This window comes from Sus scrofa, chromosome 6, assembly GCF_000003025.6.
Source record: "Sus scrofa isolate TJ Tabasco breed Duroc chromosome 6, Sscrofa11.1, whole genome shotgun sequence".
Classification (NCBI taxonomy): domain Eukaryota; kingdom Metazoa; phylum Chordata; class Mammalia; order Artiodactyla; family Suidae; genus Sus; species Sus scrofa.
In genome coordinates this window covers 109,136,455-109,161,004 of record NC_010448.4, presented here as the reverse complement: position 1 = coordinate 109,161,004, position 24,550 = coordinate 109,136,455, and the positions used below count along the sequence as shown (strand labels likewise).

Below are 24,550 nucleotides of genomic sequence, written 5' to 3'. Positions count from 1 at the left end.
TCATCAGTGATGTTGAGCATTTTTTCACGTGCCTGTTGTCCTTTCATATGTCTTCTTCGGGGAAATGTCTATTTAGGACTTCTGGCCATTTTTCAATGGGGTTACTTTTTTGCTGTTGAGTTGTATGAGTTGTTTGTATATTTTGGAGATTAAGCTCTTGTGGGTTTCATCTTTTGCAACTATTTTCTCCCATTCTGTAGATTGTCTTTTTTTTTTTATGGTATACTTTGCTGTGCAAAAGCTTTTAAGTTTGATTAGGCCACGTTGGTTTACTTTTGTTTTTATTTCTGTTGCCTTGGAGAATGACCTAAGAAAATATTTGTACAGTTGATGTCAAAGAATGTTTTGCCTGTGTTCTCTTATAGGAGTTTTATGGTGTCTTTTCTTATGTTTAAGTCTTTAAGCCATTTTGAGTTTATTTTTGTGCATGATGTGAGGGTGTGTTCCAGTTTGATTGATTTACATGCAGCTGTCCAGTATTCCCAGCACCACTTGCTGAAGAGAGACTATCTTTTCCCCATTTTATGTTCTTGCCCTTTGTCAAAGATTGACGGTAAGTGTCTGGGTTTATTTCTGGGAAGATATTTAATTTTTAATGGAGGCAATTATAAACACACTTGAAGGGTATAAAAGAAGACCTAGGAATACCCTGGTGGCTCAGTGGGGTTAAAGATCTGACATTGCCACTTCTGTGGATCAGATTGCTGCTGTGACTCACGTTCAATGGAACGGTGTGGCCAAAAAAAATAAAAAATAAATAAAAAAAATAACAACAAAAGAACAATGGTGAAACTGCCATGTTTTTGGTGGAGAAAAACCTCAACATTGAAAAGCTAGGAGTTCCCATCATGGCGCGGTGGTTGACGAGTCCGACTGGGAACCATGGGGTTGCAGGTTCGTTTTCTGGCCTTGCTCAGTGGGTTGAGCATCTGGCGTTGCCGTGAGCTGTGGTGTAGGTTGCAGATGCGGCTCGGATCCCCGTGTTGCTGTGGCTCTGGCTCCAATTAGACCCCTAGCCTGGGAACCTCCATATGCTGTGGGAGTGGCTCGAGAAAAGGCAAAAAGGCAAAAAAAAAAAAGAAAAAGGAAAAGCTAACAGTTCTCCTCAAATTGATTTATCATGCAAAGCAGTCCCAAGCCAGAATCCTCAGAGGACGGAACTTGACCAGCTGATTCTAAATTTATTCAGAAAAGTTAAAGGCAGAGGATTTTTAAGGGGAAGAGCGGCAGGGGAGCTTGCCCTGCTGGATAAGAGGGCTAATTATGAATCTCTGGTAAGAAAAGTATTTATTTCTTCAACAAATATTTGAGCTACGTGCCAGATGCTATTCCAGAGACTAGGGACCTAGAGCAGTGAGGAAAAAAAAAAACAAAAACAGGCAAGTTCCTACTTTCATGGAGCCTACATCCCAAAAGGGGAGGGCCAATAAAAAGCAAATAGAAAAGCAGGTATTTAATATGTCAGATGTGATAAGTGCTATGAGGGGCAAAACAGCAGGGAAATGGGTCTGGAGTGTGTTGTGTATGTATAGGTTCCTACTTTGTGTGAAGTGGCAGGAAAGCTTCTTTGTTAGAGTGACAGTAAAAAACTTGAGTTCCCTTTGTGACTCAGCTGGTTAAGAATCTGACATAGTGTCCGTGAGGGTGTGGGTTCAATCATTGGCTTTGCTCAGTGGGTTAAGCTGCCAGATGTGGCATAAGTCGCAGATGCAGCTTGGAGCTGGTGTTCAGATTCAGTATTGGCATGGCTGTGGTGTAGGCAGGCATCTGCAGCTCTGATTCAACCCCCAGTCCAGGAATTTCCATGTGCCGCAGGTGCAGCCCTAAAAAGGAGAAAAAAACCAACTTGACACGCAGGGGAAGCCATGCCAGTATCTGGGAGATGAGTTTGGTTCTAGTCAGAGGAAATGTGTCAGGAAAAGTAAGGCAGCCAGGATGTCCAGAGCAGCATGATTGAAGGATGGTGTTAGAGAGGCAGTGGGAACTGGATCATGAAAGGCCTTTCAGGTTATGGTAAGAGTTTTGGCTTTTCCTCGGCAAGATGGAAGATATGGGTGGGTTTAGAAAGGAGCAATGATAGGATCTTACTTATGTTATGAAAATTAATCACGCTGGCTGCTGTGAGGGGAATAGACGCCAGGAGAGCAAGGGAATAGCTGTTGAGAGGCTGCTGGGATGATCAGGGAATGAGAGATAATGTAAGCGTGAATCAGGCTAGTGGCAATAAAAGTGGCAGTAACTGGTTGTGTTTTTTACATATTTTGAAGGGAGAGTGGTCAGGATTTTCTGATGCCTTGGATGTGAGATCCGAGAAAGGAATCAAGGATGACTTTATAGTGTTTGAACTGAGGACCTAGACAAAATGAAATTTCTAGTTCTTGAGAAGAGGAAGACTTCAGGAGGGGCAGGTTAACAGTTGCTGAGAATTAGGAGCTTGGTTATTATGACATTTAAAATTTGAAATACTAGTATATACTCCAAGGGATGGAGTTGAAAATAGAAGTTTGAGTTTAGAGGAGAGGTCTGGGTGGAGATACAAATTTAAGGATCATTAGCGTGAGTTATTTAAAGTCGTAGGATGGGTAAAATTACCTAACAAGATCTTGATATGGGTATTGGTTCAGGATACATGAACAGACAGTTTAGAAATTAAAATGTGTACATATGGGAACTTGGTAGATGACAAAGATCGTATATAATCGGGTGAGGAAAGAATTGAGTAAATAAAGCTGAGACAATTAGCTGTCCATATACTAGTAAGTAATATTAGATACACATTTCATGTTTGATACTACATTTCACGTAGTTTAAAGACTTACATGTACACTACAAATTTTAAAGCATCTGGAGAGGCTTTTGCTTTAGGCCGTGATGGAGTTATAGGGACCTGATTTATCTCCCCCTGTCCACTCCTATTAGCTTTGTATTAAGGAGGTCCTTGGTGGTGCAGTAGATGAAGGATTCAGCGTTGTCACTGCTGTGGCTCAGGTTTGATCCCTGGCCCTGGATGGAGACGCTTCCGCATGCTGCAACCATGGCCAAAAAGAAAAAACATTAAAAAAAAAAAAAATTGTGTTGGAAGACCTAGCAGTGCAATAAAGCAAGAAAAAGAACTAAAAGACATTCAGACTGAAAAAGAATTCTCATTCAAAACATTTTTTATGTCATATATATATGTTTGTTTAACTTTAGGGCCGTACCTGTGGCATATGGAATTTCCTGGGGTAGTGGTTGGATTGGAGCTGCAGCTGCCAGCCTGTGCCAAAGCCACAGCAACACAGGATCTGAGCCATGTCTGTGACCTACACCACAGCTCATGGCAATGCCATATCCCCGACCCACTGAGTGAGGCTAGGTATCAAACCCACATCCTCATGGATACTAGTTGGGTTCTTAACTTGCTGAGCTACAATAGGAACTCTGAGAGCATTTTTTTTTTTTTTTGTTCTTTTTAGGGCTGCACCCTCGGCATATGGAGGTTCTCAGGCTAGGGGTAGAATCAGAGCCATAGCCACCGACCTACGCCGCAGCCACAGCGACACCAGATCCAAGCCTTGTCTTCGACCTACACCACAGCTCACAGCAACGCCAGATTCTTAACCCACTGAGCGAGGCCAGGGATCAAATCCACAACCTCATGCTTCCTAGTCGGATGTGTTTCCACTGTACCTCAATGGGAACTCCCCATTTTTTTTTTAAGTTGTGAAACCAATGCTGTTTTGGGGCCAAAATGAGGAAAATGAAGTCACCAAAGAACTATAATCACCTATACCCAACATCCAAACATTTAGTTTTTAACTTAGTGCTTGTTATTTAGTAGACTAGATTTTTTTAAAGTTTTAAATAATAGATACCAATTCAAAAGTGAAAGTGGAAAAAAAGTCATATGTTGTTAATACAAGAATACAGAGGTGTCTTAGTATTTCAAAACAGAAAATGCTGTTAGGCATCAGGAGGCATGGAACCAGGAAGCTCTTAGGACCCAAGTGGCTGCAACTCATTGTATGTGCATCTTTGTTTTTGTTGTCTGGGTCCTCATTTTTGTGTGTGTGTGTGTGTGTGTGTGTGTTTTGGCCATTTCTTGGGCCTCTCTCAGAGTGTATGGAGGTTCCCAGGCTAGGGGTCGAATCGGAGCCATAGCTGCCAGCCTACCCCAGAGCCACAGTGATGTAGGATTGGAGCCGCGTCTGCAATTTACACCACAACTCATGGCAACGCCGGATTCTTAACCCACTGAGCAAGGCCAGGGATCTAACCCGCAACCTCACGGTTCCTAGTCGGATTCATTAACCACTGAACCATGACGGGAACTCCTGGTTCCTCATTTCTGTCTCAGCACATGAGCTCCTTGTTTGCCTGTAGACATGCTGGGTGATGGCTGACCTGTAACTGCATTCAGTAGATCAGGATCTCCTAACCTGTGTCTTAATTTTAGTGGGAGATAATGTGATGGTCCCTACTTGTGTCAGGAGTCTGCTCTTGCTGCAGTCAGCTGGGGGCAGTAGGGATGGGGTGCGGCTACAAACATGGGTGCTGGAGCCTCCCCCTGGGGTTGTGGAAAGGGCTCTGCTCAGAGAATGGTGAAGGAAGACTGGCAAACACCTAAGAAAGTATCACTGTTCCTTTTAGTTTATGCCATCTAAATAAAGTTGACATATTAGAATCCTTTTTTATCAAGCATCAGTGGTTTTTCCTTGTTGTTCCTGGAAGCCTAGTCTTGATGGCTTACCTTCTGTATAGTATTTTTGTGTGGATATAATATAATCTGCTGCCTCGCTCCTAAACCGTCAGTGAAAAAGACAATGTAATTTCTATATTTTTATGACTGAGTTTTCCTAGTTTTTTAAAAAAAGGATTTCTTAAATTTTTCGTCAGACTCATTGATCTTCTTTGATTTCATCTAACACTTCTTCGCTTAGGTAGAGCTTTGGTAAATATTCAGTTCTGTTTTCTCTTTTAGTTTATATCTCATTCACTCACTCAGCAAATGCTGAGCCTCTGCTGTGTGCCGGGAACTGTGTAGGTGCTGGTGACCCAACAGCAAACAAAATGTGACAGTCCTCCTGCTTCGGAGCTTGTGTGCTGGTGGGAGGAGGTAGACAAAACATAAATACACAGGCAATGTCAGGCAGTGAGGTGCGGAAAAATACATCAGGCTGAAGGGGATGGAGGGTGATTCGGTGGGGAGGGAGGCTGTGGTTTTAGAAGTGGGGGAGGGAGGGCTGCCCTGAAGCCACTGTGAGCAAAGAGCCGAGTTGCAGAAGGGAGTGAGCCTTAGGGAATTCTGGCAAGCGGTGACAGCAAAGGGTAAGCAAGCGTGGAAGCTTCAGGGAAGGAGGGCCCTTGGCACATTTGAAGACAGAAGAGGCCAGGGTGCCTAGAGCAGGGCTGGCTGGGGGGACGGGTAGGTAGCAGCAGAAAGAAGCCAGAGGTGCAGCCCAGGCTGCGAGTGTGGAGGGTTTTGGGCAAGACAGGTGATGTGAGAGTGTATATTAGGACATGAGCCCTCAAATGGCTTTATCAAGCGGTCTTTCCTTTCCCATTGTTTTGTTATGCTTCTCTCATTCACTTGAAGAATTTATTTGTCATGTCTGTTTTCCGTGCTCTTTCATTGCCTCATCGGTCTTTCTTCACCAGTGTTGCACTTTTAATTATTGTTTCTCTAAAGTTTTAATAGCTGATAAAGTTTTCCCTTACTGTTCTTGAGGATTTTCCTTGACAGTCTTAATCTGTTCTTCCAAATGGCATTTCAGTTGGTTTTCTTAGGTTCTTAGTAAAAATGCTGTTGACATCTAATTGAGGTTTGCATTCTATGTAAATTATTTTGAGGAGTGTTGATGTTTCCATTTAGTTTTCCCATTAAGGGGCAAATCTGTATCATGCAAAAATTTAAATATAGGGTCATGCCTATTTTTTATTTTGTTGTGGTTGATAAAGGATGTAGTGTGATTTTGAAACAACTAGTTAAGGTGCCCATCCAGGTAAGGGATTCATTCAGTTTAAAAAGCGTTTTATTAAATTCTCACTGTGTGCCTGGCATTTTGGGCTTTGAATCCAGAAATAGGGGCTCAGTATGGGATTTCACTTACTTGGCAGGAGTTCAAAATTTATTTTTGGTGTTAGGACAGAATTCTATGAAGGAAATTCCATTGTCTTTCTCCTCTCTGCCTAAAGGAATAATTTCTCAAAAGTGCCCTACAGATAGAATAAAAATAACGAGATGGCAGACCTTCTCATAAAACATCCTTCTCTGTGCTAGCTAGAAAACCTAAAGTGATTCTTAATTGCTCAGTTAACATTTTAAAAAGGTTTTTCCCCACTGAAGGAGTAATATCAGTCCAAGGTTTACCCATCAACCAACCTCTAAATCTACCTCTAAAATAAATCTCAAACCCATATACTTTTCTCCACACCTGCTAGTGTCCTCATTTTACTCCTAACTCTCTAGCTCAAGTCACCAGTGTCTTTCACCTGCACCTTTGCTCTTGCTTTGTAACTGGTATCCCTGCTTTTCTCTTCCCCACATTTACAAGGCTTTTTCCATTACAGGAGCTGCAGTCATCTTTTTTTTTTTTTTTTGAAGCTTTTATTATGGAAATTATCAAAGCTTAAAAAATAGAATGGTGGAGTTCCTGTTGTGGCGCAGTGGTTAACGAATCTGACTAGGAACCATGAGGTTGCGGGTTCAATTCCTGGCCTTGCTCAGGGGGTTAAGGATCCAGCGTTGCGGTGTAGGTTGTGTTGTGGTGTAGGTTGCAGACGTGGCTTGGATCCTGCGTTGCTGTGGCTCTGGCGTAGGCCATCGGCTACAGCTCCGATTCGACCCTGGCCTGGGAATCTCCATATGCTGCAGGAGTGGCTCAAGAAATGGCAAAAAAAAAATTGTATAACTGATGTACTCATCACTCTTTCAAGAATTATGAATAATGGCCACTCTCTTGATGTCGTATTATTTTTGTGTATAAATATTTAAGTATATTTGTCAAAGATAAGTTCTCCTTAAAAAAAAACAACTATAACCACATGATAGTTGCACATCTCTGTAAATATACTAAAAGCCATTGAATTGTACACTTTATTTTTTAATTTAATTTTTTATGGCTACCCTGCAGTGTATGGAAGTTCCTGGGCTGGGGATTAAATCCGAGCCACAGCTGTGGCAATGCCAGATGCTTTGACCCACTGCACAGGGCTGGGGATCAAACCCTTGTCTCCACAGTGACCTGAGCCTCTGCAGTCTGATTCTTTTTTTTTTTTTTTTTGGCTGTTCCACAGCATATGGAGTTCCTGGGCCAGGAATCAGATCCAAGCTATAGCTGCAGCAACGCCAGATCCTTAACCCACTGTGCCAGGCTCTGGGGATCAAACCTGCATCCCAGGGCTCCAGAGACACCGCTGATCCCATTGCCCCACATCAGGAACTCCAGTAGTTGGATTAACCCACTGTGCCACAGCAGGAACTCCAAATTGTACGCTTTAAATGAGTGCATTGTATGTGTGTGAGTTATCTCTCAGTAGCGCCATTAAAAAATTGCCACAATGGCATTATCTTACTAATTTTATAATTTCTCAAAATTATTGAACAGCCAAAGTTTCACATTTCCCCAAATATCCTTATAAGTTTCTTTTAACACTTTGACAGAATTTTAAACATAGGTCACATCATTTACTCTTTTACCTTCAGTGGCTTTCCATCATGTTTAGAGTGACCTAAACTCCTTATACTGGTTCACCAAGGCCTAACCCACAAAGCCCTTGTACTATGTGGCTTCTTTCTACTTCTGCCTTTCTCTATTGCCCACGTAATTGTTCCTACCTCAGGGCCTTTTCATTAGCTGTTCCCTCTGCTTGCTGTGCCCTTCCCCTATGTTCTTGCAAGGAAGCCTTCCTTTGAATTTGAACTTAGCTCCCTCAGAGAAGCTCCCTCAGATCCATCCCCCAGTCCCCAGTCTAAAATGGTATCCCAGTCATTCTCTGAGTATCCACTTAAAAATGCTGGATTTGCTATATCCTTTTATTAATTTACCTTTCCCTTTTTCTATGCCTCCCCTCACCCAGCCTTTTCTGTCATATTCACTGCTGAATCCCCAGTGCCTAAAATGTTTGTTAGCACATAATAGACTCTCATTATGATCTAGTTTTACAAAAAATTGTCCATCTCATACTAGGTGTTTGGTATTTATAAAAAGGTTATTTGGTAGAATATATCACCTTACTGCATAAATAGAGCACCAGAGTTCCAGTCTGATATGTTTTCTTGAAAAGGCTGAATTTTTTTGTTTCAAGTTTTTTTTTTTTTTTTGCTTTTTACGGCTGCACCTGAGGCACGAGGAGGTTCCCAAGCTAGGGGTCCAGTTGGAGCTACAGCTGCTGGCCTACGCCACAGCAATGCTGGGATCCGAGCTGCATCTGTGACCTACACCACAGCTCATGGCAACGCCGGATCCTTAACCCACTGACTGAGGCCAGGGATCGAATCTGCAACCTCTTGGTTTCGAGTTAGATTCGTTTCCACTGTGCCAGGACAGGAACTCCTGTTTTAAATTTTTATGTGTACCTTTTGTTCCTCTAGTAATTGGAAGCTCTTTGAGTTTATGATACTGTTTTTTCAGTGTGGATTCTTTTGTTTTTGTTTTTTTGTCTTGTCTTTTTTCTTTTTCTTTTTTTTTTTTTTTTTTTTTTTTGGTCTTTTTGCCTTTTCTAGGGCCACTCCTATGGCATATGGAGGTTCCCAGGCTAGAGGTCGAATTGGAGCTGTAGCTGCTGACCTACGCCAGAGCCGCAGCAATGCAGGATCCAAGCCGTGTCTGCGACCTACACCACAGCTCATGGCAACACCGGATCCTTAACCCACCGAGTAAGGCCAGGGATCGAACCCACAACCTCATGGTTCCTAGTCGGATTCGTTAACCACTGTGCCACAACAGGAACGCCTCTTTTTGTCTTTTCTAAGGCCGCTCCTGTGGCATATGGAGGTTCCCAGTCGAGGGGTCTAATTGGAGCTGTAGATGCCGGCCAACACCAGAGCCACAGCAACATGGGATCCGAGCTGCGTCTGCGACCTACACCACACCTCACAGCAACGCCGGATCCTTGACCCACTGAGCAGGGCAAGGGATCGAACCCACAACCTCATGGTTCCTAGTTGGATTCATTAACCACTTAGCCACAACGGGAACTCCCAGCTTGGATTTTTTATATAGTGTCCTGCTAACTTCAGAATCCAGTAACTGACAGATTCCATTTTTGTTTTTTGGCAAAATGTAGAGTGTTTGCATGTGTAAGACTGAGAAAGTTCCCATATAGTACCTTCTGGTTTAATTCTGCATTAGCACTTTTTCCTTTTGTCCTCAGTTGAGGACCATCATACCCGCAGTCTGTGAGAGTTGTCCCTGCTGCTTGGTCACCAGTGAGGTAGTTTAAGAGCAGCTGTGATGGGTGGACTGAATAATGCTTCCCCACTGAAGTGGTTAGTTAAGTATCTTTTGAGAGTGAGAGAATCCTAAATGGTCTCGGTGGGCCCAGTGGGATCACAAGAGTCCTTCCTCGTAGGGAGGAGGCAGGAAGATCAGCACGTTGAGAGAGATGTTAGGGTGGAAGCAGAGATTGGAATGATGCCCTGAGAAGTTGGAGGGAGAGGCCAGGGGTCAAGGGATGTAGGGGCCCTAGGAGCTGGAAAAGGCCAGGAAGCAGATTGTCCCCGAGCCTCCAGAGGACAGAAGCCCTGCCAGCACCTTGATGATTGGCCCAGTGAAACTGTCTTGATTCCTGACCTCCCGGAACTGTTACAGAATAATTGGTTCTGTTTTAAGCCACTAAGTGTGTGGTAATAGGTTATAACAGCCATAGGAAACTGATAGAGCAAGGTAAGCAAGCTTGAATGATCGCAGAACTTGTACAGAGTGTTTAATCCTTTTATCTGATTTATTGGCTTAATAGTTAGCTGCTGAAAAAGAGGCTGTAAAGGATTGAGAAGGCAGCTTCAGGCAGGGAATGGCGTGTGGTTGATGAAGTAATAAAAGAATCTTATGTGCTGCAATAGCAGTATCAATTTTATAGTAGAATTAAGTTCTTGATGACTTTTTCCCTTATATCTTACACAGATCAGAAACCTCTCGATCTTGCCCAGGGTGCTGAAATGAAACACGTTCTTGTTGGTAATAAGGTATGTACTAATGGATTATATTTATATAATGTAGACAAAAATTTGAATTCTTGGAATGGAGAGATCCATTTTTAATGAAAATATTTTTTTTGGAAACATGATTTTTCAATAGGTCATCTACAAAGCATTGAAGCGCTATGAAGGCCCTCTCTGGAAGGTAGGTTGGGATGGTTTTTTAATTATAAAACTAGAAAAAAAAAGGTTCTTAGGTGCTCTCTTCTTACTACTTTTTTTTTCTGAAGTATATGTGATTTAATAATTCTTGGATCTTATAAAACATTTTTCCACTGCTGGACTTAATTAGGCTTCCACTGATTGTAGTAATTAACTGTCCCTTGTGTTGGTCTAACACTTTTTAGGTGACCAAGTTTGTTCAGAACAGTGTAGGGGAATATTTTTTCTTTTTTTGTTTGTTTTTTTTTTGTCCTTTTGCTATTTCTTGGGCCGCTCCCGTGGCATATGGAGGTTCCCAGGCTAGGGGTGGAATCGGAGCTATAGCCACCGGCCTACACCAGAGCCACAGCAACGCAGGATCCGAGCCGCATCTGCAGCCTACACCACAGCTCACGGCAACGCCGGATCGTTAACCCACTGAGCAAGGGCAGGGGCTGAACCCGCAACCTCATGGTTCCTAGTCGGATTCGTTAACCACTGCGCCACAACGGGAACTCCTATTTTTTCTTAATTATAGGATTACAGTATCATTTTTATTATGAACACTGAACCACAGAAGACTCAGGAGGAATTTAATATTTGTAATTGTCACAGAGAACACGCATAGAATCTTTATGGTTCTGTAGTTCCCTTAGTGGCTCAGTGGTTAATGAACCGCACTAGGATCCATGAGAATGTGGGTACTATCCCTGGCCTTGCTCAGTGGGTTAAGGATCCAGCATTGCCGTGAGCTGGGGTGTAGGTCACAGACATGGCTTGGATCCTGCCTTGCTGTGGCGTAGGCTGGCAGTTGCAGCTCTGATTCGACCTCTAGCCTGGGAACTTCCATATGCCATGGGTGTGGCCCTTAAAAGCAAAAAAAAAAAAAAAAAATCTTTCTAGTTCTAAATATTTCTTTGCCTTTTGGAATTCAGTTGTTTTCTAGAATTAGCTCTTTTGGAGCACATAGTTTCTCTGCATTTGCAAGTGCTCCCTCTATATATTTATGTACAGGTACATTTATATAGCATAAAATAAATTCAGAATAATTCTCTTTTTTTAGAAGTGGATTCAGGACTTTGAGGAAATGCTTTAAAGCCTGCAACTGATATATTTCCTATAAATATTCTTACACAGTATTGTCAGAACTATGAATTGTATCCATCATTGATCTTATCAATATGATGTTTCTTCTGCTCCTGTCACCTTGTAGTGTTGTGCTTTCATTACTGCACCCAGTTCTTTGGTTTTCATGTTTGATCATTTCTGACTGTTCAGCATACTGTCTAGATGAAAGACTCAGATAGAAACGTCATAAGTTAATTACTTTTTATCAGTCGAGTATTTGAATCTAGGTGTGTCAACCTGGAAATCTTTGTCATTTTTCCCTTAGAGTTCAAGATTTTTTGGCTGGAGATTATTCTGGGTAGTGTTAGAACACGGAGTCCTTTCATGGTATAGGAAACAGTAAGTATTGTGATCCTTACACTTATTGAATTTCAGCATCTAAATTTTAAATGATTAAAAATTTTTACTAATCTCTTTTCCTTTTGCCTTGGTAATTTATATTTATTTTGAAGGCCTGATGCAGTCCATAATATCTATCGCCAAGGATGCAAACACCTAACTCAAGCAGTATGCACGGTAGGGTGACACATACATCTTTTGCTCAAACTGTGATTGCCCTAAATCATTGGTCTAAACTGCCTTGTAGAATCTTGGGATAGAAAGCACCTGTGCAGCTGGCCCTCATAGCTGCACATCTGTTGATTCAACCAATCAGAGATGAGAATGTATACAGAAAAAAATTCCAGAAAGTTTCAAAGAGCAAAACTTGACTCTTCCACGTATCAGCAACCATTTGCATAGCATTTACATTGTATTAAGTATTGCAGGTAATCTAGAGATGATTTAAAGTAAGTAGAAGGTATTTTCCATCCTAGCCTCCTTGGGAGGCATCACAGTGGTGCCCCGAGGATGCCTTGCCTTTGAGAGTTCAATAAACTCACGCTCTCAGATTGATAGGCAAGATCTTCTCTGTTTAATTAAAAATGATTCTTCTGTTTCCCATCAAGCTCTTAACACACTTCCCCCAGGAGCCCTTGTCAGTACTTGAGGACAGTGCTACTATAGTTCAGATGGTCCAAATTATATCAAAGAAATTTTAAAAAGTAATACTTTCTAAGGCCAAAACAAAGTGTCCTAAGATGAAAAATATTTCCCAAGTGGCTTTTAGTATGTGCTTTGATCTGAAGCTTCAATCACAGAGGATCGTGTTCCAATCCATTACTATAGAAAGATGTTTCTGATGTTATTTGAATAGTGGAATTTTTTTTTCCCCCCCACAAAAGACAAGGCAGGTTGGTTGGTAGCTGCTCTCCTTTTCTCATTCTGTTAGAATTTTCCCTAGTCAATGTTTCTTTGTGTGTGTTTTACTCATAAGGTCCTCACTTAAAGCATTCAAATACTTTAGCTTTGTACATTAAAGACTATCAATAAGTTCAAATGGGGTTAAAGAATAAGTAAATAAATAAGCAGGAGGATGTGTAGGTTATATGCAAATACTATGCCATTTAATATAAAGGACTTGAGCATCAGTGGATTTTGATATCCACCAGGGGTCCTGGAATCAATCCCCATAGATACTGAGGGACAACTGTTTTTATTTTTCAGTTTTTAATTTTTTTTATATTTTTCAGGGCCACACTTGTGGCACATGGAAGTTTCCAGGCTAGGAGTCCAATTGGAGCTACAGCTGCCAGCCTACACCACAGCCACAGCAACACCAGATCCAAGCCACATCTGCGACCTACACCACATTCATGGCAACACCAGATCCTTCACCTACCCTGAGTGAGGCCAGGGATCGAACCCACAGCCTCATGGTTACTAGTCGGATTCCTTTCCACTGCACCACGAGGGGAACTCCAAGGGACAACTGTTTTTAAGAACGAATAAAGTTGTAGAAGTCCATTTAAAAAATATAATCCACTTTTAAAGTTTTTCACGTATTGTGGAACGAGAGATACATTCAAAAGCTTTTATATAGACTTTTCCATTTTGTTAGGTATATGTACATATATATTTACACATGTATGCATGTACATATCTACATATGTGTGTGCACATGTATGTGTGCATTTGCACATGAGTTAATCCGGATAATGGACATTTTTCTGGTGGTAAAATCTAAAGCCTGCGTTAAAACCAGGATCTTTACATTCTCCAAGTTCACCACTGGCTGTTTTATTGGTCAGAAGAAAAGTTGTCCCTTCTTTCGGATTAGTCTAAGACTGGAGCCTGTACATACTTTCTTGTTGGTGGCTTCAAGTTCTTTGGGGTTGTCAGCAGAACACAGCGGTCTACATTCTTTAGAGCACAGCACCCGCTTTTCTGTGTGAATGCTCTTGACACACCCACAGCACTGCCCTGGGGTATCGGAGGCTTTGTCACCTTTTCCAGCAGTCCAGCCTCACAACATGTGCTGGTCCCTCGGGTGTCTTCACACCCCTTCCTCCCTTCACGGTAGACCAGAGAGCAGCCGCACTCTAGGCTTAGCTGTCTGATCTCTCTCCTTCTGTTGGTGCAGTCTCAGCCGTTCTCTTCAGTTCCAGCTTTTGATTCATTTACTTAGCACTAAATTTTGTCTAACTTAAAACAAAAAATTAAAGAAGATGCTCCCCAACCCTTTTAAAATTTTGTGGGTTTTAACTTTTCTAGACTTGGTTAGCTCCTGCTATGTTATGTCTGACCTTGTTTTATAAATTTTATTTCTTATGTAAATGTCTATTTAAAGCCTGCATTTATGAATCTGTATTGATGCATTGAAGGTGATGGGCATCGGTTCGTGACTGCTATAAAGCAAGCTCTGTTCACATTCTCGAGTCTTAAGATAGAAGCTTAGGGGGTTCCCATCTCGGCTCAGTGGTTAACGAATCTGCCTAGGAACCATAAGGTTGTGGGTTCGATCCCTGGCCTCCCTCAGTGGGTTAAGGATCTGGCGTTGCTGTGAGCTGTGGTGTAGGTTGCAGACATGGCTCAGATCCTGCGTTGCTATGGCTCTGGCATAGGCTGGCGGCTACAGCTCCGATTGCACCCCTGGCCTGGGAACCTCCATATGCCGTGTGTGCAGCCTTAGAAAGGAAGAAAAACAAAAAAGATAGAAGCTTAGGTTATTGATTTTTCTAATGTAGTTACAATATCTATGAATTTCTTTTTTTGCATTTAAAAAAATAGAAGTATTGTTATTTTTAAAAAATTGTAGTAAGATACACATAATGCTTACCATCTTAACCATTTTTAAGTTCAGTAGCTTTAAGTGTATTCACTTTGTTGTACAGCAGGTCTCTAGAACTTTTTCATCTTGCAAAAGTGATACTCTAGACCCATTGAATAACAACTCTTGATTTCTCATACCCTCACCCCCTGGCATCCACCATTTCCACCATTCTACTTTATGTGTCTATGAGTTTGACTACTTTAGATATCGCACGTGAATGGAATTATACCATCCTTTTCTTTTTATAACTGATTTATTTCACATTGCATAATATCCTCAGGGCTCATCGATGTTATAACATGTGACAGGATTTAAGACTGAATAATATGCCCTTGTATGTATATGACATTTTCTTTATCCATTCCTCCATCTCTGGATGTTTGAGTTGCTTCCACCTTTTGGCTGTATAAACATAGGTATGAAATGATGCTGCTGTAAATATAGGCATGAAAATACCTCATCTCCTTTCATTTCTTCTGGATATATACCTAAACATGGAATTGCTGGGTCAGATGGTAGTTTTATATTTAATTTTTTAAGGAACTAACTTGCTGTTTTCTGTAGCACCTGCACCATTTTACATTTACACCTGCAGTGCCCAAGGGAAGGGCTCCCGTTTCTCCACATCCCTCACCATAACACTTGTTATTTTCTGCGTTTGTTGACCATTCTAATGAGTATTAGATGGTGTCTAATTGTAGTTTAATTTGCATCTCCCTCATTAGTAGTGATGTTGAGTGTCTTTTCAGGTGCTTATTGGCCATTTGCGTATTGTCGTTGGAGAAGCATCTTTTACCCATTTTTTAGTCAGGTTGTTTTTTTTCTTGTTGGTGTTGAGGGGTAAGGGTTCTTTGTATATTCCGGATATTAACACCTTATCAGATACATGATTTGCAAATATTTTCTCCAATTCCGTAAGTTGTCTTTTCAGTCTGCCAATAATGACCTTGGATGTGTAGAAGTCTTAACTTTTGATACAGTCCACTTCATCTGTTTTTTCTTTTGTCACTTGGGCTCTTGGTATCACATCCAGGAAACCACTGCCAAGTCCAGTGCCATGATGCTTTCCTCCTGTGTTTTCTTATAAGAGTTTTACAATTTTATCTCTAACATTGAGGGATCGGTTTCTCTTGAGGCCTTTCACCTTGGCTTGCAGATGGCAGCCTCCTTGCTCTGTCCTCACATGGCTTTTTCTCTGTATGCAGGCGTCCTTGCCTTCTCTTCCTCTCCTCATAAGGACACCTGTCTACTGGATTAGGGGCCCATCTTTATGATCTCATTTTACCTTAATTATCTCTTATAATAACCCTATCTCCAGGGGGAGTTCCTGTCGTGGCTTAGTGGAAACGAATTTGACTAGCATCCATGAGAACGCAAGTTTGATCCCTGGCCTAACTCAGTGGGTGTTCAGTGGGTTAAGGATCTGGTGTTGCCATGAGCTGTGGTGCAGGTTGCAGATGTGTTTAGATCCCATGATGCTGTGGTATAGGCCAGCAGCTACAGCTCCAATTGGACCCCTAGCCTGGGAACCTCCATATGCCATGGGTGTGGCCCTAAAGAGCCAAAAAAAAAAAGTCCTATCTCCATATGTACTCCCCTTGAGGATTAGAGCTTCAACATATGAAACCCTTAATTTGACTGAGAAATTCTTTTCCTTTCCTAGTTTACTGAGAACCCTTATTAGGAAAATCTCTTGAATTTTATTAAATACCTTTTCCATATTATTAAAATGGATCACTTGATTTTACTCATTCTATTCATATGGTTAGTTATAAAATCCATCTTATATTGCTGAAACAAATCCTAGTTGGTTATGATCTGTTAACATTTTAATATATTATTTGCACTTGTTAAGAATTTTTGCTTTTTTGTTCATGATGGATATTGGTTTATATTTCTCTTGTGATGTTTTATGCGGTCTTATATAATGAATTGGAAAATGTTCCTTTTCAGTTTTCTGGAAGAGGCTATATAGGACTAAGTTATTGCTTCCTTAAATGCTTGGTAGAATTCACCTGTGAAGTCACATGGGCCAGGAGGTTTGTGGGGGAAGGACTGTAATTTTAGTTGCTATAGGGCCATTCACATTTTTTGTTTCTTTTTGGGTTGATGTTTCTAATTTTTCCTTTCAAGAAATTTGTTCATTTTCCTTAGGCTAAAAAACCTTAGGTTAATAACATTCCCTTACTATGTTTTTAATTTCTGTGTGGTAGGGTTGCATGTTTTCATTTTTTCTATTGATAATTTTTGTCTTCTTTTTTTCCTAAATTAACCTGCTTAGCAGTTTATCAATTTTATTGATCTTTTCAAAGAACCAGCTCTTAATTTCATTGAAAATTTTCTCTTGTTTTTGTGTTCTATTTAACTGACTTGTGTCTTAAATTTTTTTTTCATACTTTGGGTTTAATTTACACTCTTATAATTTCTTTTTTTTTTTTTTTGCTATTTCTTGGGCCGCTCCTGCGGCATATGGAGGTTCCCAGGCTAGGGGTCTAATCGGAGCTGTAGCTGCCAGCCTACGCCAGAGCCAGAGCAATGCAGGATCCGAGCCACGTCTGCGACCTACACCACAGCTCACAGCAACGTCAGATCTTTAACCCACTGAGCAAGGGCAGGGATCAAACCCACAACCTCATGGTTCCTAGTTGGATTTGTTAACCACTGCGCCACGACGGGAACTCCTCTTTTATAATTTCTTAAGGTGGAAACTTAGATTATTGAATTTATCATACAGTTTAAGATATTTTCTAATTTCTCTGGTGAGCCAGTGAATGTTTAGAAAAGTGTTGTTTAATTTCTAAATAATTGGGGTGTTTTACTATTGTGTTTTTGATTGATTATTTTAATTCCATTTTGGTCATTGCACATTTGCTGTATGATTTCTGTCTTGTCACATTTATTGAGATGTGTTTGATGACACTACATATGGATTGCCCTTGTGAATGCACTTGAAAATTGTGTGTATTTTGCTGTTTTTGAATGTTTTAGTTTATAAACCATTCAATCCTGGTGGTTGATAGTGTTGTTCAAATCTTCTGTATCTTTGCTGACTTTTTTTTTTTTTTTTTCTAATTGTATCGATTATTGCCAGAAGGGTGTTAAAATCTCCAGCTATACTTGTAGGATGGTTTCTCTCTTGGTCTGTTACTGATCACATCCATCCTCATGATTGTTGTCTTGATTAATTGACCCTTTTATCATTATAGTGGCCTTCTTTATCTCCTGTAATAATGCATTTTTTTTTTTGAAGTCTGTTTTCCTTGATAGTAGTATAACCACTGAGGCCTTCTTATGGTTACTGTTTGCATAGTATCTTTTTTTTTAAATCTAGTTGTTTTCAAGGTATCTATATCTTTATATTGTTTCTTGTAGATGTTTGGATCCCTATTAACCATTCTGACATTTTTTACCTTTTAATTAGATTTCTTTTGAGAATGTGTCTACTTTTTTACTTCATGTGTCAGATAATTTTGGATTGTATCCTTAATATTATGAATGTTAAGTTCTGGAGATTCTGGATTCTATTATTTTTCTCCATTAAATGTTACTTCTATTGTTTTAGGTCATTTTCTTGGCTGGGTTTGGATTATAAACTGTTTCTTGGACTGCAGCTCTGGTCTGCATTCAGATAGGTTATATTTCAGTGACTGCATGGAATCTATTCTGTACGTCAGATAAGTGAATAGACAGAGTTTGGGGATCTTGTCTCTGTCTCTTTCCCCTGGGGGGACTCCTCTATTCTCTTGCGTATTGAAAGCTGCCCAGCTTTTCTTTTTTTTTTTTTTTTTTTCTTATTTAGGGCCGCACCTGTGACATATGGAAGTTCCCAGGCTAGGGGTTGAATCAGAGCTACAGCTACCAGCCTACACCACAGCCACAGCAATGCAGGATCTGGGCCACATCTGCGACCTATACCATAGCTCAAGGCAATGCCAGATATTTAACCCACTGAGTCAGGCCAGGGATCGAACCCACATCCTCATGGTTACTAGTCGGGTTCCTTACTGCTGAGCCACAGCAGGAACTCCAACTTCGCTTTTTCAGTTTCCAAAAACAGATTGTTTTCCAGGTGTGCTCGTGTTACTGTTGTATCAGCCTCAGGGACTGTGCTAGGTCCAGGTGAACATTCCTGGGGGTGAGAACTTGCTTGCACAGCTCCCTGTTTCCTTCACCCCAAGGCAGGCCACAGAGGTCAGAGGTGAAAGCACAGAATCCTAATCACTAGACTACCAGGGAACTCCCATTGAGTTGGCCAGCAACTCCTTGTCTACTCTTCTTTTTCTCACACCCAGTTCAGATGTTTTCTATACTCAGCTCAAGTAAAAGGTGCAGGGGAGTGGCATGAAAAAGAGATTGGAGCTGTGGTATTTAAAAAGCTTTACAGCCCAAATGCATGCTATGTTATAGTTAAATAGAAAGGATAAGAGGAAAACTACATACCTAGTGGACTATTGGTATTTACTTTTGAGTAAAAATATGAAAGCCAGATTTGACATAGATAAGCTACAATGCATTTGATATTCCAAATGTATCAATTTTTCTCAGTTGGTATTTTAAATGCTCACTTGGGTAGTATTGTCATGATAATACTGTTAATTTTATGTATAGATAATTTTACAGTTTTGTTTTATGTGCATGAATGGTGTTGTCTTACTGACTTCTTTATATCCAAGGTAAAATCAACTGATAGCTGCCTCTTCTTTATTAAATGCTTCGATGACACTATTCATGGCTTCAGGGTTCCTAAGAATAGCCTTCAACAGACAAGAGAGGTAATCTTATGGATTTGCTTATCTTCCATAAAACTTAACATTTAAGAACATAAAGAATATAAGATAGGTTTAATATTAACATCTTATTGATCTTTTTTTTTTTTTTTTTAAATGACCACACATGCAGCATATGGAAGTTCCCAGATTTGGGATTGAATTTGAACTGCAGCTGTGACCTAACCTGCAGCTGTGGTAATGCAGGATCCTTTATCACACTATGCCAGGCTGGGGATCGAACCCATGCCTCTGCAGCGACCCAAGACACTGCAGTCAAATTCTTAACCCATTGCACCATAGTGAAAACTCTGGATTGTACCTTTTTAATGGGAGTAATTATATGAAGCTTTTGAAATTTGACCTATGAAATAATTCCTTATCAACATGTACCTGCAAATATATTCCGTTCTTCCTCTTCTTCTTTTTTTTTTTTTTTTTTTTTGTTCTTTTTGTTTGTTTTTTGAATATTAGGGACCCTTACTGGTTTTGGAAGAAAAGGCCTAAATGATTGTTTAGTCTGCCACTGAATTTATAGGTGAGGAAACTGAAGACTGCAGATTGAAGTAATCTCCCAAGGTCATGCAGCTTCCAAGTGATAGAACCTAATTCCAGGCCAGGTGTTCTGATTTATTACAGTGTAGACTCAGCCTCCTCTTCTCCTACCCCTGCTTTTTTTTTTTTTTTTTTTTTTTTTGAGGTTGGCACCTGTGGCACATCGAAGTTCTCAGGCCAGGGATTGAACCTGTGCCCCAGCTATACCTATACTGCAGTTGCAGCCCTGGATTCTTTGACCCAGTGCAGCAGGTGGGAATTGAATCCGTGCTCCACAGCAACCCAAGCTGCTGCAGTTTGTTTCTTAATTCACAGTACCACAGCAGGAGCTTCTCAGCCTTCCCTTGTGGTAAATTGAATAGTAGCAGCAAGCAAGAAAATTGGGACTACTGTGACAGCAATTCATTGCGCAGTTATTTAGTGAAGATTCCGTATTCCTTTAGGTGAAAGCAGTGTTCAAGACCTATCTTGTTTTTTTGTTAAGTTATGAAAGAGGATAAAAGAAGTAATTTTCGGGAGTTCCCATTGTGGCGCAGTCGTTAACGAATCTGACTAGGAACCATGTGGTTGAGGGTTCGATTCCTGGCCTTGCTCAGTGGGTTGAGGATCCGGCATTGCCGAGAGCTGTGATGTAGGTTGCAGATGCGGCTCGGATCCCGAGTTGCTGTGGCTCTGGTGTAGGCCAGCGGCTACAGCTCCGACTGGACCCCTAGCCTGGGAACCTCCATATGCTGCGGGAGCGGCCCTAGAAAAGGCAAAAAGACAAAAAAAAAAAAAAAAGAATCAATTTTCTTGAGTGGTTAACTTTTGTCTTGGCAATATTTCATAAAACAGAAAGCTGTGACCCCTAATAATGCTGGAAGAAAAGAGGTAGAAGTAAGATAGATATTTTTAGGGCAGACTTTCTGTCTTTTTGTAAAATCACTGATTTTTAAAAATACTTAGTGTAAGTTAAAATGTCAGGGCATTTGTTGGCTCTCTTAAAATCTCAGTTTCTTGTGCTTATGACAAGTTAGTAAAATTGTGTTTCTTACTTGTCATACAGTATTGTACAATAAATTAACAACAGTATTGACAACCTAACTTTTTTTTTTTGACCGGGCCCACAGTATGCAGAAGTTCCTGGCCAGGGATTGATTTAGAGCCATAGCTGTGACAGTGCCCAATCCTAACCCACTGAGCCACCAGGGAACTCCAAGAACATATTTTAAGTGAAAAATTCTCCACCCATTATTTAGCTTTTATGTGTTTCAGTATTAATATTAATGAATATGTAAACTTATAGATGATATTTTTTAAAGTGTTGGAAAATTTTTTTATCCAGGCGTAAGAGATGTGCATCAGTATTTGGTTGTGGGGTATTTTTTCTTTTTCTTTCTTTTTTTTTTTTTGAAGCCATAATGTTTTTTTCCTTCATGTAAATTTTTATGCTTTCCAGATTGTTGTTGTGATAACTGTTTTAAGTAAACATTTATTTCATGAAAATCCTGGTCTTATTTCAGGACTGGCTGGAAGCAATAGAAGAGCATTCTGCCTACAGCACTCACTACTGTTCCCAAGACCAGCTCACAGACGATGAAGAGGAGGATGAAGTTTCTACTGTAGACGTGAAGGACTCCTTAGAGGTAAATAGGAGACTGTAACCTGACCTGTGCAACTCACTCTGTCACTCCTTTTACCAAGAATTATCCTTTTTTAATATGAGGTTTTGAACTGAAGGTTTCTGACAGCAATGGAAATAGTGTTGCTCTTTTGTAGCAATATTCTATTGCTGTTTATACTGTCTCTGTTATGGTAATAGCTGTCAAATGTCTCTGTAAACAGGCTCTAAAGATAGGTATGTGCTTGTGTATATCTTTTGTGTTGTAATCAGACTGTGTCATTCTCTTTGAAAGTTGCCGCTGGTTGGGGGTGGGTGGGCGGGCAGGGACCAGGCGTGTTACTTGGCTTGCTGTCCTTTATGACTTCACTGCATATTTCAGAGTTTTAAATAATGCAACCATAGTGACATCCTGGTCTGTAGTTTCATTTAAAACCACTTGTAATCTGTAACCTCATTGATGAGAGGTAAAGCGTCAGTAATGAATGGAGAGGCAGGCCCTCATCGGAAGTGACATCAGTGCTTCATCCCTAGAGAAATACCATCATAAGTCATTGAAATGAAATAGGTATTTTTTCCTTGCCATCAATTTTCTGGCTATACCATTTTAATGGGGCTGGGTTTGGAAGCATGAGAACTACACAAGGATGATGCATTTCAATCTAAATAATTGTGTCAGAGCGTGTGAATTAGCCTGCTGAATTTAATCTTTTTAATGAAATGAATTTATTTCAGGATATGAATATTTCCAAATCAGCTTTAGTGAATTTAAGTGGACTAGTACCTAAGGAGTTGTACTAACTTAAGGGCCTATAAACTTAGTTAAGACAGAGATTTTTGACACTTTGATCTCTGATCTTAATTTATGATGGAACATTAAAGAGTGCGAGCTCTTCCATGTTTTGTGGAAGTCATTTCCCAGAAGCTGACAGTTGTTTTACTAGCATTCCTTCTGTTCTACAGCCTAGGGTGCAATGTGATAATTATACACATAATTTTGCAAGTCACATCTACCAGAGCGTCCAAATAACATTAAAACTGGGTAAAGAAGGTTTAAATGGCCCAAATCATGTTAAACAAGTAAAAAATACAACCGTGCTGAATCCTTAAACTTTCAGCCAGTGTTCCCCAAGTGAAAAGAAATCCTTTCCCTGTTTATCTACCCTCCACACAGGGGAAATGATGAAACCTGGAAGCACTCACAAAGCACACCGGTGTCTTTCCCACTATTCTGGTCATTTTAAGACTTTTTTTAATGGAAGTTACAGTTAAAAGCATACTAACTTGCATATTATTATTATTATTTGTCTTTTTGCCATTTCTTGGGCCGCTCCCACGGCATATGGAGTTTCCTAGGCTAGGGGTCTAATCAGAGCTGTAGCTGCCAGCCTACACCACAGCCACAGCAATTCAGGATCTGAGCCGCGTCTGCGACCTACACCACAGCTCACAGCAACACCGGGTCATTAACCCACTGAGCAAGGGCAGGGATCAAACCTCATGGTTCCTAGTCAGATTCGTTAACCACTGCGCCACGACGGAACTCCCTAACTTGCATATTATTAAAAAAAAAAAAAACTTTCTTGAAGAAATGTTACTTCTTTGGCAAAATTTTCAAGTTTTAGAATTATCAGCCTCCACTATACTTTTTATTTTATTCCTCGTTTGTTTGTTTGTTTGTTTTTGTCTTTTTAGGGCCACACCCGAGGCATATGGAGGTTCCCAGGCTGGGGGTCTAATCAGACCTGTAGCCGTTGGCCTATGCCACAGCAATGCCAGATCCAAGCTGAGTGTGGACCTACATCACAGCTCATGGCAACGCTGGATCCTTAACCAACTGAGTAAGGCCAGGGATCGAATCTGCAACCTCATGGTTCCTTGTTGGATTCGTTTCTGCTGCACCGTGACGGGAACTCCTGGATCCTTGTTTGAATATTGTGTTCCTGTGTTAACTTTCAAGCCATGGGGGTGTTTCCTTCTAGATTTTGTAGTGGATGAATGAGAGTTTCAGCCAGTGATAAATAGTTGAGGTTTTATGGAGTAGTAGATACCTATCTCTGCCTAGCAGAATTTGAATGCTGATCATGGGAATCTTGAGTCCATCTCAACTTCTAGAGGTTGCTCTGAAATGAGCTTGTGGTAAACTGGCACCTGAATGCCCTCGATCCTTGGGTTCTTGGGTTGCAAGGAAATTCTGGGACCAATATGTGAAATAGATCTAGTCTAGATGTGTATAGAATTTTTAAAGGAAATTAAGAACTCTAGGACTGGAATATTCTAGAACAACCTGAATTAATGTAATTAATTAAGTGAATGAAAAATTTACTTCCTCTTTTTAACTAGCCACATCTCATGTGCTCGGTAGTCCCATGTGGCTGTCACCCTGGACTGTACAGGTACAGAATGTTCCCATTGTTGTATAGGAAGTTCTTTTGGATCAAATTGAGATAGGCTCTTAGATTTGGGATGATACTAGCAAAGTGGGGGTTTTATTCATTGAAGATACCTTCATTCTTAGAGGCTCTGACCTATATCTGTGTTATAAGAAGTAATGAACAGAGGATGCCAAATTTTAACTAAATGAGAAATTTTAGTTTTTAACTAAAATAAAAACCATACTTTCCTGATTGACAAATACATGATTTCTAATTAAAATGATCAAAGGGAGTTCCCTGGTGGCCTAGCAATTAAGGACCCGGCATTGTCGCTGCTGTGGTGCAGATTTGAACTCTGGCCTGGGAATTTCTGCATGCCAAGGGTGTGGTCAACAAAAAAAAAATGTGCAGAAAGATGAATGTACATCAGCTCAAGGCTCATAAAGAGTGGTTCACCCATAAAAGAATGAGGCGGATTTTTTTGTATATTGATATACTTAAGATTTATAGCTAAGTGAAAAAGGCAAGGTATAAAGTGATGTATCTAAAATGCTTCTGCTTGGGAATTCCCCTCGTGGCTCAGTGGTTCACGAATCTGACTAGGAACTATGGGGTTGCGGGGTTTGGTCCCTGGCCTTGCTCAGTGGTTAGTTAAGG

The 24,550-nt window shown here is 40.6% G+C and overlaps 1 protein-coding gene across 5 annotated transcripts in view; it reads left to right on the top strand.

The window, feature by feature from the left end:
* The window catches only part of OSBPL1A (oxysterol binding protein like 1A), a 244,221-nt gene that overhangs the window by 80,946 nt on the left and 138,725 nt on the right, over window positions 1-24,550 (top strand). For 4 of the 5 annotated variants that reach the window (XM_013999263.2, XM_005665323.3, XM_021096190.1 and 1 more), the window contains exons 8-13: window positions 10,104-10,165; window positions 10,278-10,322; window positions 11,712-11,785; window positions 11,899-11,962; window positions 19,271-19,369; window positions 21,421-21,543. In XM_013999263.2, coding sequence (XP_013854717.2) covers window positions 10,104-10,165; window positions 10,278-10,322; window positions 11,712-11,785; window positions 11,899-11,962; window positions 19,271-19,369; window positions 21,421-21,543 — 467 coding nt within the window. The remainder of the gene's footprint in view (window positions 1-10,103; window positions 10,166-10,277; window positions 10,323-11,711; window positions 11,786-11,898; window positions 11,963-19,270; window positions 19,370-21,420; window positions 21,544-24,550) is intronic. The other variant, XM_021096189.1, reaches the window with a different exon arrangement.